Source organism: Canis lupus, chromosome 7 (assembly GCF_011100685.1).
Source record: "Canis lupus familiaris isolate Mischka breed German Shepherd chromosome 7, alternate assembly UU_Cfam_GSD_1.0, whole genome shotgun sequence".
Lineage (NCBI taxonomy): Eukaryota > Metazoa > Chordata > Mammalia > Carnivora > Canidae > Canis > Canis lupus.
Window position 1 is genome coordinate 52,958,514 of NC_049228.1, and position 13,860 is coordinate 52,972,373.

General features: G+C 51.5%; 1 protein-coding gene across 50 annotated transcripts in view; it reads left to right on the forward strand.

Moving 5' to 3' along the window:
- The window catches only part of CELF4 (CUGBP Elav-like family member 4), a 298,234-nt gene extending 284,614 nt beyond the window's left edge, over positions 1-13,620 (forward strand). For 29 of the 50 annotated variants that reach the window (XM_038543423.1, XM_038543430.1, XM_038543439.1 and 26 more), the window contains 2 exons: positions 2,427-2,598; positions 11,438-13,620. In XM_038543423.1, coding sequence (XP_038399351.1) covers positions 2,427-2,598; positions 11,438-11,464 — 199 coding nt within the window. In that variant the 3' untranslated portion in view covers positions 11,465-13,620. Of the gene's footprint in view, positions 1-2,018; positions 2,098-2,426; positions 2,599-6,780; positions 7,215-9,328; positions 9,417-11,437 lie in introns of those variants that run through there. The other 21 variants (XM_038543416.1, XM_038543429.1, XM_038543420.1 and 18 more) reach the window with 4 other exon arrangements.
- The last annotated feature ends 240 nt before the right edge of the window (positions 13,621-13,860 follow it).

Below are 13,860 nucleotides of genomic sequence, written 5' to 3' on the forward strand. Positions count from 1 at the left end.
TTGTAAGAAGGGCTGGGGGGACACCAGGAGGGCATCCATCCTCTGCACTCAGCTTCCCACAGTCTGAGAAGCAGGAGCCTTCTCAGGGCTGGGAGGGATGGGGCAGGAGGTTCTGGGAGGAGGAACACAGTCCTGAAAACCAGAAAAATGGGAGATGGTGTCCAGAGCCCTGTCCAGTGGCCCTGACTACTCACCAGTTACCAAAACTAGTTGAGGAAGAAAAGTTCCCTTGAGCCCGGAACCCTTCCCAACCTCTGACTTCCAGGGACTTTAACCTCTCCTAGGAAGGCTGGGCTTCTTCCCTCCAGGACCTCTTGTCTTCCACTCTCCTCACTGGCTGGCTGTCTCTCCCTGTACCCCTCTGCCCTAGATAGCACCTCCAGCCTCTTTATCTTTCTCCCCCAACTCCTCCCTGCTTTGCTCTCACACTTGTTTCCTGCAAAAAGGTGCCACGGAGGGCAGGGGTCAGGTGGCGAGGTAGAGTCCGAGAGAGGGGGGTGTCACCTTCAGTTGGCTATCTGGTCCCAGCGGGGAGAGAAGCTTTAGTTCCACCACCCCTCCCAAATCTGGAGGAGAGCAAGCAGTGTAACAGACTTAAATGAGTTCACACGTGTGAAAACTGTTCTGCTCTGCTAAGACTTGACTGCAGTCATCAGGCATAGAGGTCGATGGGGTGGGGGATTGGCCAGGGGGGTGATTGTGCTGATCTCTGACTATGGGCAATCCAGAATCTCTCCTGTTTTGGCATATGGACTTGTACGGATGTCGGTTATGTTTCTCTGGGCCTGACTCACCAATTCCATCTGAGCTCACGTGCACCCATTCTTGAGTACACTCACTGCATGTGTGTGCGCGCATACACACACACGTCTCTGGCGGCTCACGGCTGCAAGAGCAAGAGCAAGTGTGAGCAAATGTGAGCAAAAGCAGGAAGGAGTCAAGAGAAAGGGGAAAGAGACCAGTGGAGGTGGTGTCTAGGGCAGAGGTAAAAAGAGTCACCGCATGGGTAGGGTGAGGGAGGGAGGGGTTGAGGACAGGCCCAATGTACCATGGACAGTTAGCCAAGGAAACAGCTCCTGCTTCAGTGGGGGTCTGCACATCTATCACTTATATACCCAGAGGCCATTTGGGGACAAGCACCCTAAATGAGACATGTTTGCAGAATGGCCTGGGAACCTCGCCAAACTTAGTTTCATATATTTCGCAGGATCTAAGTCCATTTTACAGGAGAAAGGGCCTCTAAAGTAAAATAAATTCCAGGAAATACTAGGCAAACAAAGCTATAAAGGTTTATTTACTGGAGAACTTGGGGTGGGAGGTGTGTGTGTGGGGTTATTTGTTAATGTGCCTTGAACTGTCCCAGAGGGGCATGGTGGTAAGCTTACTTGACCACAGAAGCCCCTTTCTCAGGAGGACCGTTAGGGCCAGTTTAGGAAATGCTGATGTAAAATGTAGTGTTTATCTCTAAGGAGACGCATTCAGAGTTCCCAAAGGGTGGCTTCTAAACTGACTTTCAGAGCCTTACCCATCCGCGGCTGGGAACTGCTTGTTTCAGATGTCGTGACTGGGAGCCATAGACGTTTCTGTATCTCATTCTGGGATGTCGGGAGGAGTGACCCCGTGGAAAGCACTTCTGCAGTGCCTGGTCCACAGAGAGGGCTCTCCGCTAACTTATTACTAAGAGTGTTCATTTCTACTAGTATTGCTGTTATAGATACCTCGAGGGGTTCACGGGGGGATGCATCGGTTGGTGGTGCTTAGAATCCAGGGCCAGAGCACCTGCTCCCAGGGCTTGGAATTTCATTAAATAAAAGGGAGGAGCCCGCAGCCCTTGGGCGCAGATCTAGGCAGGTGTCGGCCAGGTGTCGGCCAGGTGTCGGGAGGGGGAGGGCCGCGAGGACGGTCAGCCCCGGCCCTCCCCCGCGGCCAGGCGGCCCTGGGGGGGCTGGGAACGGCGGTGGAGAGGCTTTCTCCGGGGTGCCCCCCTCCCTCCCCCTCGCACTCCTCTCTCTCCCCAGGCCGGCACCCCGTGCCCTCCCGCTGCCAGGCCCCCTCCTGTCAGGGAGGACAGTGTCCAATAAGCTCCTCCACCCGCAGGTGTGTCCGCCCTCCCGCCGACGGAGAGGGCTGAGGTGCCGGGGCCGGCCGGGGTGGGGGGCGAGGACGCCCCGGAGAGTGGCGCCCGCAGAGCCGCGGTGGAGCCGGGAGGCCCACCCCGGGAGGGGCCGCGCGCGCCCGCGGGCTGGGGGGCGAGGCCGGGCGGGGGCCCCGGGGAGGGGAGGAGCCTCGAGGCCCCCTCCCGCCGGGGGGCGGCGGGGCGCGGGGAGGGGCCGCCGCCGCCGCCCGCCCGCCCGCCCGGGCCCCCCGCGCTCCCCGCCGGGGCGGCCCCGTGGAAACCCAGGCCCTCGTCCCTCGTGTCTCGCCAGGCTTCGTGAGCTTCGACAACCCGGCCAGCGCGCAGACCGCCATCCAGGCCATGAACGGCTTCCAGATCGGCATGAAGAGGCTCAAGGTGCAGCTGAAGCGGCCCAAAGACGCCAATCGCCCCTACTGAGCGCCGGCGGGAGCGTCCCCCGGGGGAGACCAGGACTCGCACAGGTAACCGCGGGCGGCCGGGGCGCGGGGCCGGGGGCCGGGGGCTGGGGAAGGGACCGCGCTCGGACCCGCCGCGCCTCTGGCCTTCGTGAGCCGGACCCTCGCCTGCCTTGGACCCGCCGCGCCAGCCCCGCTGCCGCTCCCCCGGGGCCGGGGCAGGCCCGGAGCCGCGGTCTCCACCCCTGCAGCGGGAGGGAGGGGCCCCTCCGAGGAGGCGGGGCGAGCCCGGGCTGTGCGTCGCGGGCTACGCCGGCAAACCCCGCGGTGAGGCGAGCCTGCGGCAAGCTCCGGGCTGGGAGACTGGGCGCGGGAGCTGTCCGTGTCTCCCGGGGCCTTCTCCTGGGCTCCTTGGCTCTCCCCTCCCCATCACTCCTGCCTTAAGGGCCGGTGGCCTTTGGACACTTGACCCCCTCACCCCCCCCCCCCCCAATTCTCCGTAGCTCAGTCAGTCGGGCAGAAGCTGAGGAGGGGGACACCCTAGCACTGGGGCCACTTACCTTGCCTGCTTTGCAGAGGCCGTGAGGAGTGGGCAGTTGTCACCCCTTCCTGCTCAGTCTGGGTCCAGCCTTGCCGCTGGAGACTCAGTTGGCTACTCTTCTCTCAGGCCACTTGTTCCCCTGGGTGAAGTGGCTTCCTGGGAAAGGGTGGGGGTAGAGTGAGATGTGCTAGGCCCTCCTGCAGCCTGGTATCCCACATTGCTGTGGGCTCCTGTACCTGTCCGCCCAGCTTACCCACAGGCCAGAGGCAGGCCTCCCAGCCCTCTACCCCGCCTCCCCTCCACTGTTAGGTCCTTGGGACTCAGCACCGGATAAGGTCGACAAGAACCCTTGTCCTTGGAAGTGGAAGACAGACAATAAACAATGCCCATCTCTCAACCAAGGAGTAAATTACATAGTAAATCTCAACCACAAATTGCTGGTTACAGTTAAATCAGGTAGTAACGATAGGCCTTGTTGAGAGAGTGACATTCAAGCAAAGACTTGAAGAAGGTGAGGCAGGGAGTCATGCCAGCATCTGGAGGAGTGAGTCTTTCATCTGAAGGAAAAGTCTGTGCAAAGGCTCCAAGGAGAGGGCAGGTGGTATGTTTGAGAACAACAGAACCAAGTGGCTGGAGGGGAGCAAGCATGGGGGCATGGCAGGCGAGGAGATCCCAGAGGTCCCACCTCATGTGGGACCTACAGGCCATCGTATGGACTGTGGCTTCCCCTCTGAAATGAGGGGCGGTGGGTGTTGGGGAGCTGTTGGAGAGCTCTGAGTAGAAGAGTGGTGTGACCCACTTGCATTTCAGCGTGATTGATGGTTGCTGTGTTGATAGACTACAGGACCCCAAGCAGAAGTCTAGTGCATGGACCACTCAGTCCAGGCAACAGCAGACAATGTGATAGGAGGGAGTTAGTGTTGACATTTTTGGAAATCAGAGCCAAGGATGCCTTTTATAATGAATTGGAGGTGGGTGTGACAGAAGGAGTCAAGGATGACACCCAGCTTTTGGCTGGAGTGACTGGAAGAGTAGAGTTGCCATGACCAGAGATGAAGAGGGGTCAGGGGGTTGGGGGGAAGCCTAGACACAGCACATGAGAGTTAGACATTCACATGGAGGTTCAGAGTCTGGAGTTTGGGAGGGAGATCTCCCGTTTCCCAGTCTCCCCTCAAATCCTACCACTACCAGCAGAACACTCTCTGTCCACCCACACTCAAAGAGGGTGCTTGAGCCTCTAATCTCTGCAAGGCTGGAAAAGCTAAACCCACCCCTGAGTTCCCGCCCCTGCCCATCTTTGGCTCGTGTGAAGATGCCTACACAGATGTTCATTCAGAGTGTGGCACTTCTCAGCCCTGGGGACTTGTCTTGGTGCTGGCATGCAGAGATGGATAGGTCACCATCCTGCCAGCATAAGCTTCTGGCTCTGTGAGCACAGACTGCAGGAAGCAGCCTATGAGTGGGTACAGTTCCATAGGAGTGGGGGGAGCAGTCAGTGAAAGTAGCCCTTTCTGAAGAGAGAGCTCTTTTTTGTAGATAAACTTAGCTCTGCCACTAAGGCACGACCTCTTTGGCTTCCATGTCTACACTAATGAAACCGAAGTGTTGGAGTCATCAGAGGATTTTTAAAGAGGAGGGTGTGCTCCAGGGCCATGCCCTGAGATTCTGAGGGTCCCCTGGGGATGCATTTTGTGCCTCCCAAGAAAGCAGCCTGTCTTAGCTTCCTAGACCTACATGCAACTAAAACCCAAGCAAGGATAGAACCTATAGGTCAGAGAAGTTCCCAGGGGAGGGGGTAAGTAAGACAGATTTGTTGCTTGGGACATAAAGTAAGACGTGGCCCACAGGGTAGAACCATCCAGCAGTCCTAGTTGGAGTGAAGGCTTGAGAGGAGCAGAGGGGTGCTTACCATACGTGAGGCCAAGTTCTTACAGGTTACAAGTGTAAGGCATAACTGTCTACTTGGGGACAGTTTTTATTACCATTTTAGAGATGAGCACAAAAGATTAAGTTACTCACTATCAGCTCCTGAGTGGTAGAGCTATGATTTGAAGCTGGAGCCTAGTTCCAGAAGCTGTGCTCCTAAATGCCGTTAAGTAAGGAGAATGACACCCCCTCCCCAATTATCCTCACCCCAGCCCTCACACCCCAGAGTCTTGTCCTAAATATCTGAGGGAACATGTCATGATATCTCACTTCTCTGGGTTCCTCCCTACTAAACAGTTCTCTAAAACACTATGATGTAACATAACTCCTACAAATAAAGTTTGACCTTTAATCCATTTAGATGGCATTTTAACAAACAGCGATTTCAGGCTTTCCAACCTAAGAGTTTAGAGGCTGTAGCAGAAGGAGATGCTGAGACAAAGCACAGGCTTGGGGACTGCAGTGAGAAGTGGAGGAAACAGCAAGCAAAAGCAGCTAAAAAACTCACGATTTTGCAGGCCAGTAAAGGGTGTTTGCAAATGATGAGTCCTGGGTGCTTAAAAGGGCAAGGATAGCTGATAGGGGTGGAGGGACAAGCCATAGCTAGGAGCAAAGTGGTATGCAAAGTGCAAGAGCCCAGCTTGGATGGGCAGGCAGGCAGGGGTCTGTGGAGGAAGAACTCTCCAGTGAAGGCAGAGCCGGAGGCTGGGTATAGGCGTCACATAGAGTCAGCCCTCAGCCACTTGGTAGCTTATCCACAGCTACTGGTGACTGGGTGGAGGGATCTCAGGGCCCCACTGGCCACCCACAATGCTGAAGGCAAAGTTCACAGCTGGGGGCCAGAGCCTGGTCAGAACAGAAGTGTGGCAGGGGGGATCCCTGGGTAGCTCAGCAGTTTAGCACCTGCCTTCGGCCCAGGGCGTGATCCTGGAGTCCCTGGATCCAGTTCCATGTCAGGCTCCCTGCATGGAGCCTGCTTCTCCCTCTGCCTGTGTCTCTGCCTCTCTCTGTGTGTGTCTCTCATGAATAAATAAATAAAATCTTGAAGAAGAAGAAGAAGAAGAAGAAGAAGAAGAAGAAGAAGAAGAAGAAGAAGAAGAAGAAGAAGAAGAAGAAAAAGAAGAAGAGTGGCAGGGCTAGGGGAGGAGGGGGCCCCAGCAGGGCACCTGTGGGGAGCGTGGTTGGGTGTTGCGGTTCCATAATGTAAGGCCTGGGTCGCGTAGGGTGGGGTCAGATTGGGTCCCCAAACCCTGATGTCTTCTGAGAGTGTGATTCCCCACACACTCCTGGCTTCCTTGCTACCCCTGCCCCTCTGGCTGCTTGGGCTTGTTATCTTCTACTAAGGTGTGGGTTTCTCCAAGAAATCTTTATCAGGAAAGTAAGAGGGAGGAAGAAAAGGTAGGAAGACTGGACAAAAATGGGGACAGCCAGTGAGCAGAATACCCAAGTCCCTTGTTCTGCCACAGAGATCAGTAGCACGCTCTGGTCCCCAAGCTGAGGGCAGGTTCACAGTCTCCTGCCACTGTGGTTCTGTGTTTGGAGGACACTGAGCAGCGTGTCTGAATTCAGTAGGAGTCCTCTCCCTTCTGGGCCCTGGGTTGTGGCTCTGAGTGTGCTTTTGCACAGCATCTGCTCTGAGCTGTGCAGGTACAGGTGCTTTGGGCCTGACCTGCACGGGGCTGGGCAGCGGCTTTAAATCTGGGCCTTCTTCAGCTGGAGCTCAGCTGTGTTTAGAAGCTGGCATCTGAACGGGCTCAGCTGACCAGAATTTCCTCTCCCAGGTCGTGAGTTGGAACTGCCCAGGCCTGATTCAAGCTCCCCTGGCTGGTCAGTGACCCTGCTGCCACTTCGTGGACTGTGCTTTGTGAGGATCTTTGAGAGGGTGGCCAAGAAGGGGTCACCCCTGTAGGCAGGGGCCCAGCTGCTCCCCAATGAAGAGAGTAGTCAGCTAGTCTGCTGTGCACGTGCAGAGCCCTGGGGAGGCTCCTTAGGGGTTGGATGAGTGTGACAGTGTGTATGTGTGTGTGTGTGTGTGTGTGTGTGTGTGTGTGAGGGGCAAGAGTGTTTAGGAGAAGTTCCCCACTCTGGGCTTTGAGGAGGTGCTGTGTGATGGTCAGGCTTGGATCTTCAGGACCTAGGACAGCGCAGCCACCCCAGGACAGCTTAGAGACAACCTGATGGCAGGCAAGGGAGCACATCCAGTGGGGAGGAATGGGCACCCGTGAGGTGCTCAGGAGTGAGGGGGTGGGGAAAGAAGGGGGGCTTCCCAGGGGGTGCCTTGGTTGCAATTGCCACAGCTAATACCTGGTGGCACTGCCCTCCTCAGTTCTGAGGGCTCTTCTCCCACCCAAAGGGACCAGGCCATTGGCTATCCTGGGGGGTGGGGGTGGTCTAAGGGTTTTCTTTGGGGAAGGGCTGGAAATGCAGGGGAGGGTGGCATGTCAGCACTGCTGAGGCATGCGGTGGGCCCTGGTCTGAGTGCGAGAGATCTCCTGTTGGAAGTGCAAGAGCCCAGCTTGGATGGGCAGGCAGGCAGGGGTCTGTGGAGGAAGAACTCTCCAGTGAAGGCAGAGCCGGAGGCTGGGTATAGGCGTCACATAGAGTCAGCCCTCAGCCACTTGGTAGCTTATCCACAGTGACATTTCAGATCCCAGCTCCCCTTCCACACTCCCTGAAGGAAGACACAAAGCTGAGAGTGGAAGTCTGCTCTGTGTAGAAGCCTGGTGGATTGAAACCCTTGCAGAGAAGCCAGGTACAGAGGCTTCCGCACAGGCCTGAGTGCCATGGGGAAGCCAGGGCTGGGGAGCAAGCTCAGGGATAACCATGAGGAGGGGGGAGGACTGGGAATCCCCCAAAACCCCAGCTTGGGGCAAAGGACCGTGAAGTGGTAAGGAGTGCAGAAGATAACTCAAAATGGAAAAATCTGATGATACCTGACAGAGAAGGGGACTCAGCCTCAGCCACCTAGGGCTCCACCGGTAAAGAAGGCAGGTAAGGGCTTGTGAGTTGGGTCAGTCTAGAAAGATGTACATGCAGGGGTGTAGGGGCTGGAGGAGGACGAGGTAGAGTAGGGGAGGTGCCAGCAGCAGAGACTGGAGACCCAGGGCCTTAGCACTCCCCTCTCTGGTGCACTCTCCCTTTTCCTATTACCCACCCTGGGTGCACCCCAGTCTTCCTTTGGGCCCTTTCCTGGGTCAGCGCCTGGGAGGAAGGCTTCACGTGCCCGGAAGCCGCGTCACTTTGGCCACGTGGGCCACCTAAGGAGCAAAGCAAAGGGTATGAGAGCAGCAAGGCCCAGGTGTGTTTAGAGACTTCCAGCAACACCAGTGTGATTCACTCTGGATCTCAAAACTGAACGTGTTCATTTTCTGAAGGTTCTAAGAAAAGAGGGTTGAGGCAGAGCGGAAGAGGAGAGGACCCTAACATCGCGCAGAGGGTGCTCTTGCAGCGGAGATGCCCTTCTCTGGGGGAGGGTGGCCAAGGCGGGACCAAAGGGGTGGGAGGACCGAGCTGCTGTCGGGTGGACTGTACTGCGGCAGCAGAGGGCCCCGTGGATGGACCCCTCGGGTACAAGTCACCTGAGCCGGCCTCTGATGGACCCTGCATTGTGGGGCCACCCTGAGGGGGCCTCCCCCTGCCGGTCTACAGGCTGATGCCACGGAAGGTTGGGGGGGAGGGGGTGCGGAGAGCGTGGCCCCTCCCGCAGGCCCCCGGGGGAGAGCGAACCGAGGGGGATGCGGAGCAGAGAGCTTGCTCCTTGATGTGCTTGCTGGCCACGGTGGTTTGCGGGGCTGTCTGATTTTTTTCCTAGCCCTCTTGCCAAACTACCCACGCCCCTCCTCCTCCTCCCAACGCATGATGGATGCCCTTAGCGGCGGCCCTGTGTGAGGTTCTGCTACTGTTCACAGTGTACCACGTGTCTGCATAAACAACCGTGTGTGCGTATGTGTGTGCGTGTGCGTTGATGTGCCCACGTCGTTTGTCTGCCAGCTTCCTCCATCCTTTGAGTTCTTTTCAGTTCTCTTATGATTTGACTGCTGTTCTCTCATCAGAGCTTTTAGATTGATGCTGTGGTCTGGTGCTGTATAAATATTTTTCCTTTTGATTTCGTTTTAACTTTTCCTTGCCCTTCTTCACCCTCCACCCAACCGTCCCTGCCTTCCCACACTCCCCGACCCCGCCCGACCTGCCCCTGCCTCTTCCCTCCCCCTTGCCCACACTCTCTTGTCCTCTCTTTTCTTTCTCTCTCTCTCTCTCTCTACATATATAAATATATATATAAATCTTTTCTTCTTTTGTCATTCAATCAAATTCCAACAACCCAACCAGGGCCAGTCAAATCCACCACAGTCTCGCGCTGAGCTAGGAATAAAGTTCACGTAATCACATGAGAGTGGAGAAAACAGTCCCCCATCCGTAAGTTCAAATCAACTCAAAGTTCACAGTGTGACATGATGGCGTCATGTAACAAGGCTAAGAATCGGTTGCATGACAATTGCCGTCAAGTTTCGTGGAGGTGCTGTGATTGGAGCGTTTTTCTTGGATGTTGTATCAGTTGATGATTGGCCAGTCATGATCACACGTGCATTTTCTTGACCTTTGTGCTGCCACGACCTTTTTTGCTGTGCTCATTTTTGTTTCGTTCTTGGTGCTTGCAGTGGTTTTACTTTCTGTTGTTTGGTTTTTCTTGTTCAGCGTTTTTTATGCTTCTCTAGATGTCACATAGAGAAAAAAACAAAACAAAAGAACAAAAAAATAGTAAAAATAAAGATGAATTCCTGAATTATCGGACATGGGATCATTTAACCGTGCAAACCATTATTTTTTTTTCTTAAAAATAAGGAAAACATCTTAAAAATATCTATGCGTGGTTGATTTACTTGCACTTGAAAATATTGTGATTTTATTTTTTTCTAGAAATTTGGGGGCCTTTTTCAATTGACACTTTTCTTGGGTCTGGTCTTTTTCCAGTTAGGCTATTTTAAATCTCACTTCAAAAGGAAAAATGAAAACAAAACAAAACAAAAAACAAAAACAAAATCTCTACTGTAATGGAATGATTTAAAAAAAAAATTCTAAACCAAAAAACTAGAGTACAAAGCCAGAGACCTCTGAGAGAGAGCCTGGTAACAATTGTAAGGTTTGTATTGTAGCCACTTCTGCTAAATTAAATGTGGGGAAGGGAGGTGGGGGGCCTGGGGGTTGGGGGGGGCTTTTTGGTTGGTTTGGAAAAAACAGTACTGACAAAAGCAAAATGCACCTTTTTGTTTACAACTGAAAAAGGGTCCTTGACAAGTGTTTTTTAATTTTATTATTATTTTATTTGGTGTTGTAATTGTTTAGACTGCTGTGTACGGTTTGCTGTTTGTTGAATCAACAGTGTGAAAAACCTGCCAGCATGGATTGATATACGCATGACGTTGTCCCCTCAACTGGGGGCTTTGCAGTTCTAACTTTCTTGATGTAACCAGTCACCCCCATGTATAAGTGGAAGCTGCTTGCTATAATGGAGATGAGTCTCATTTGTTAATTCACAATGATTAAGCATTCTCCTTCTGATTCTAGTCAGATCATGATTTTTTTCTTAAAGGCAAAATGAAACACCAAAAAAAGTCACCATTCAAAACAAAATCGAGAACTGAGTTAATTTATTTAAAAGCTTGATGATGAAATCCGTTCTAACTTGTTTTAGGTTCTCCCATCCTCTCCCTTGAAGTTCTGAATTTCCTCTAAATTCCCTGGCATGTATGAGAAAAATATTATGTGTGTGTGTGTGTGTGTATGTGTGTATCTATGCATATACATACACACATATCCATGTATATCCACATATGTGCAGGTGAATATATTCTACACATATATCCAGATATACATATATATACATAGCCTCGCAAATAGTTATGACCTTGGGAAAGAAGCGGTTGGCTGGAAACTGGGCAAGGGTTCAGCGAAATTCATGGCACGGATGTCTTGCTTCTTTTCCTCAAGCAGGGGAGGAGGGGGTTGGGCTGCTAGATTTTTGCTGTCTTGTTTGCTAGGCTTCTGTATACATATTGTATCTGGGCTAGATCCCTCAGACATTGGTTTAATTGTGAATCATATCCCACAGTCCCAAATTCTTCCCTTAGATCTAGCCACCCGCCCCCCTCCCCCATTCCAGAACTCTAAAGGAACCCAAATCGAGACCCCTCTCCCAACAACCAAACCTCAACTACAACCATCGCCACTAGACCTCCAGTGGTTTCTTATTCTGAATGGAAGAGTCAATTTCTTTTTTATGTATCATGATCATGACTAATTCTCATACTGGTCTCTCCCCTCCCTCCCGCCATCCCCCAGAACTCCCACCCTAACCCCTGAGGCAGGGTCCTTTTGGTGTTTGGATGCATTTTGTGTTTCCTCTCTTGACTTAATCAGCCCCGATTTTCTTCATTTTAGGGCAGGATGCTGAACGGGCTACATTAAAAAACAAACCTCTCTCTATATCTATTTATAAATGAGAACTGTTGGATGACACCTTTGACATATCAGCCAATATCAATCAAGCTGAAGACTCCAGACACTCTCTGTGACTGTAACATTTCTTCAAGGAAAGTATAGCGTCTGTGGAGTTCAGAGGGCACGTGTTTGGGGGAATAATATCTATGATACGAAGAAGAAGATGAAGAAAAATGAGAAAAAAAAACACAAAAAAGGCAACTTTCAAACAAAATAACTGGAGACCAGATGGGGAGGCTGGAGGGCTGGGAAGTGGGAAGAGACACTGCTTACCGATCCCCGGGGCTTTTCCAGCCCGTGGGCACCTGCGGCAGGCTGGGGCAAGCGGTGTGGCGGGGCCTGGTCCCCAGGAGGCGGCTGGGAGGCCGCCACTGAGCATCTCTATCTGTCATTCCTTTAGCTATTTAGGGACCAAAGGACCAAACTTTTTATTGCAGCTGTGTAGCTCTATGTCAAATAGAGGGGGGTGGAGGAGAACCTCCTTCCTGCCTCATGGCTGTTCTTGAAACAGCTTAGAGCGATTCTATGAAAAAAATGTAATAAAAAAAACAAAAACAAAAAAAAAAACACAAAAAAACAAAAAAGCAACAAAAAAAAGGAAAATAATGCTTCAATGCTTTTAAAACAGCAAGATAATAGTTCTTTGATACTTTGAGAGGCGCTTTGATTACCCTCATTCAAGTCTATGACACTTTCCTATGGTTTTCTGTATTATATGTCTGGATGGAGCTGTTAAGATGAACGAATTGGTGGATATTTGGGGAAAGCAACAAAAATATTAAAACTCATTAACCGTGAAGTGTGAGAAAACAAGGAGGGGACAAAAGGGACTTACAAGGCAAGATAATTGTTGTGAAAAGTCTGTAAATGCTTCTAACTCTTCCCCCTCTTAAAATCATAATAGTTGTACAGAATTTTAAAAAGGAGAAGTTTAAAATACCTATATAATAGAAGAAAAATTAGAGGAAAGCAAAAAATAAAAAAAAAAATAAAAAAGGAAAAAAAAAACCTATAGAAGTTAGCGTTACTGCTAAAATCCCAGATGTTGTAGGACTGTACTTTTGTAGAGTTTAGACTGAGCATCGATCCCTTCTCCCCGCGAGTGCTGTCGGACGCCGCCGTGCACCCCGAGGGCCAGGCCGGACTGCCCAGACCTGCGGGCTCCCGGCCGCCGCCCACCGCCGCTGGGGGCCGCGCCGTCGCTGGAAGGCCCCGCCGCCCGCCCTCGCCTGCTTCGCTCGGGAGCTGCGCGCGCTCGCCCGCTCTCCGCAAGCCCTCGACACCTGCCGCTTCACTCGCCTTCCATGCTTGCTCCAGAGACTTTCCGGGCAAGGGAGACCTGGGAAATTCATCTTAAAACAACTAAACAACACACACACACACAAAAACCTTAAACAAGAGAGAGAAAAATAAACAATCTTTGAAGAATTTCTGAAACTGTTTACAAGGAATTTTGAAAAACAGGGATGTTTAAATGATGCCGGCTCTGTTTTTCTGTAAATAAATTTGCATATTTTGTAGGACTTTTAATTGTAATGATAGAGAAAAAAACAAGGAAAACTATTTAATGAAAGCACGATATTTATCTTTGGTAAATGACTTTAGAGCAGTTAAAAAGACATTGCTTAAAAAAACTCAGAATCAGAAAAAACACTGAATTATTTAAGAACACATATATTTTAAAGTATAACATATTTATTATAATTTATTTGCACCGTTGGGAAGACTTGCTTTGGCATTCTGCCTTGATACCCTCCTCTCATTGATGTCCAGGTCATCTGGAGGCCAGGGGGCTCTCAGACTTACCATCCCCCTCCCACTTTTTTTTTTCTTTCTTTACAGGGACAACTGTCTGGTTCCTCTTAGGCCTCCTGCCTTTCCTTTCTTTCTGTCTATTTCGTTGGTTAATTATTATTTTTTAAATTTTCTTTTTCTTTCTCTTGGCTCCTCCTTTTAGGATGTCCAGATGTTGTAAAAAAAAAAAAAAAAAACAGCCGCAGTTCAGTACAACTGCTCTTTTCACACTCAACTCCCTAAAACTCCTTGTAACCTTCTGTAACTATTGGATGACGCTTTCTCCAGCTTAGCCCTAAATAAAGCACAGTTTAAAAAAAAAAAACCAACACAAGACTTCTTCAGTGGTCTATGCTTCCCGGAATCTGGTCAGGTGGCCCATTGGCAATAGCTTGGTCCTTCTCTCCATGGCTTCTGTGTGCTCGGTTGGAATCTGAACTGTAGGGAGTACTTTCTGGGAGGTGATGGGGGGCATGAGAGGAGGTCCTGGTCCACACTGTGAAACATCTTAAGGTGTGTCTCTGAAAGCCTCCATTGCAAACCCATTCTTTTGGCTCCTGGGCCAGGAT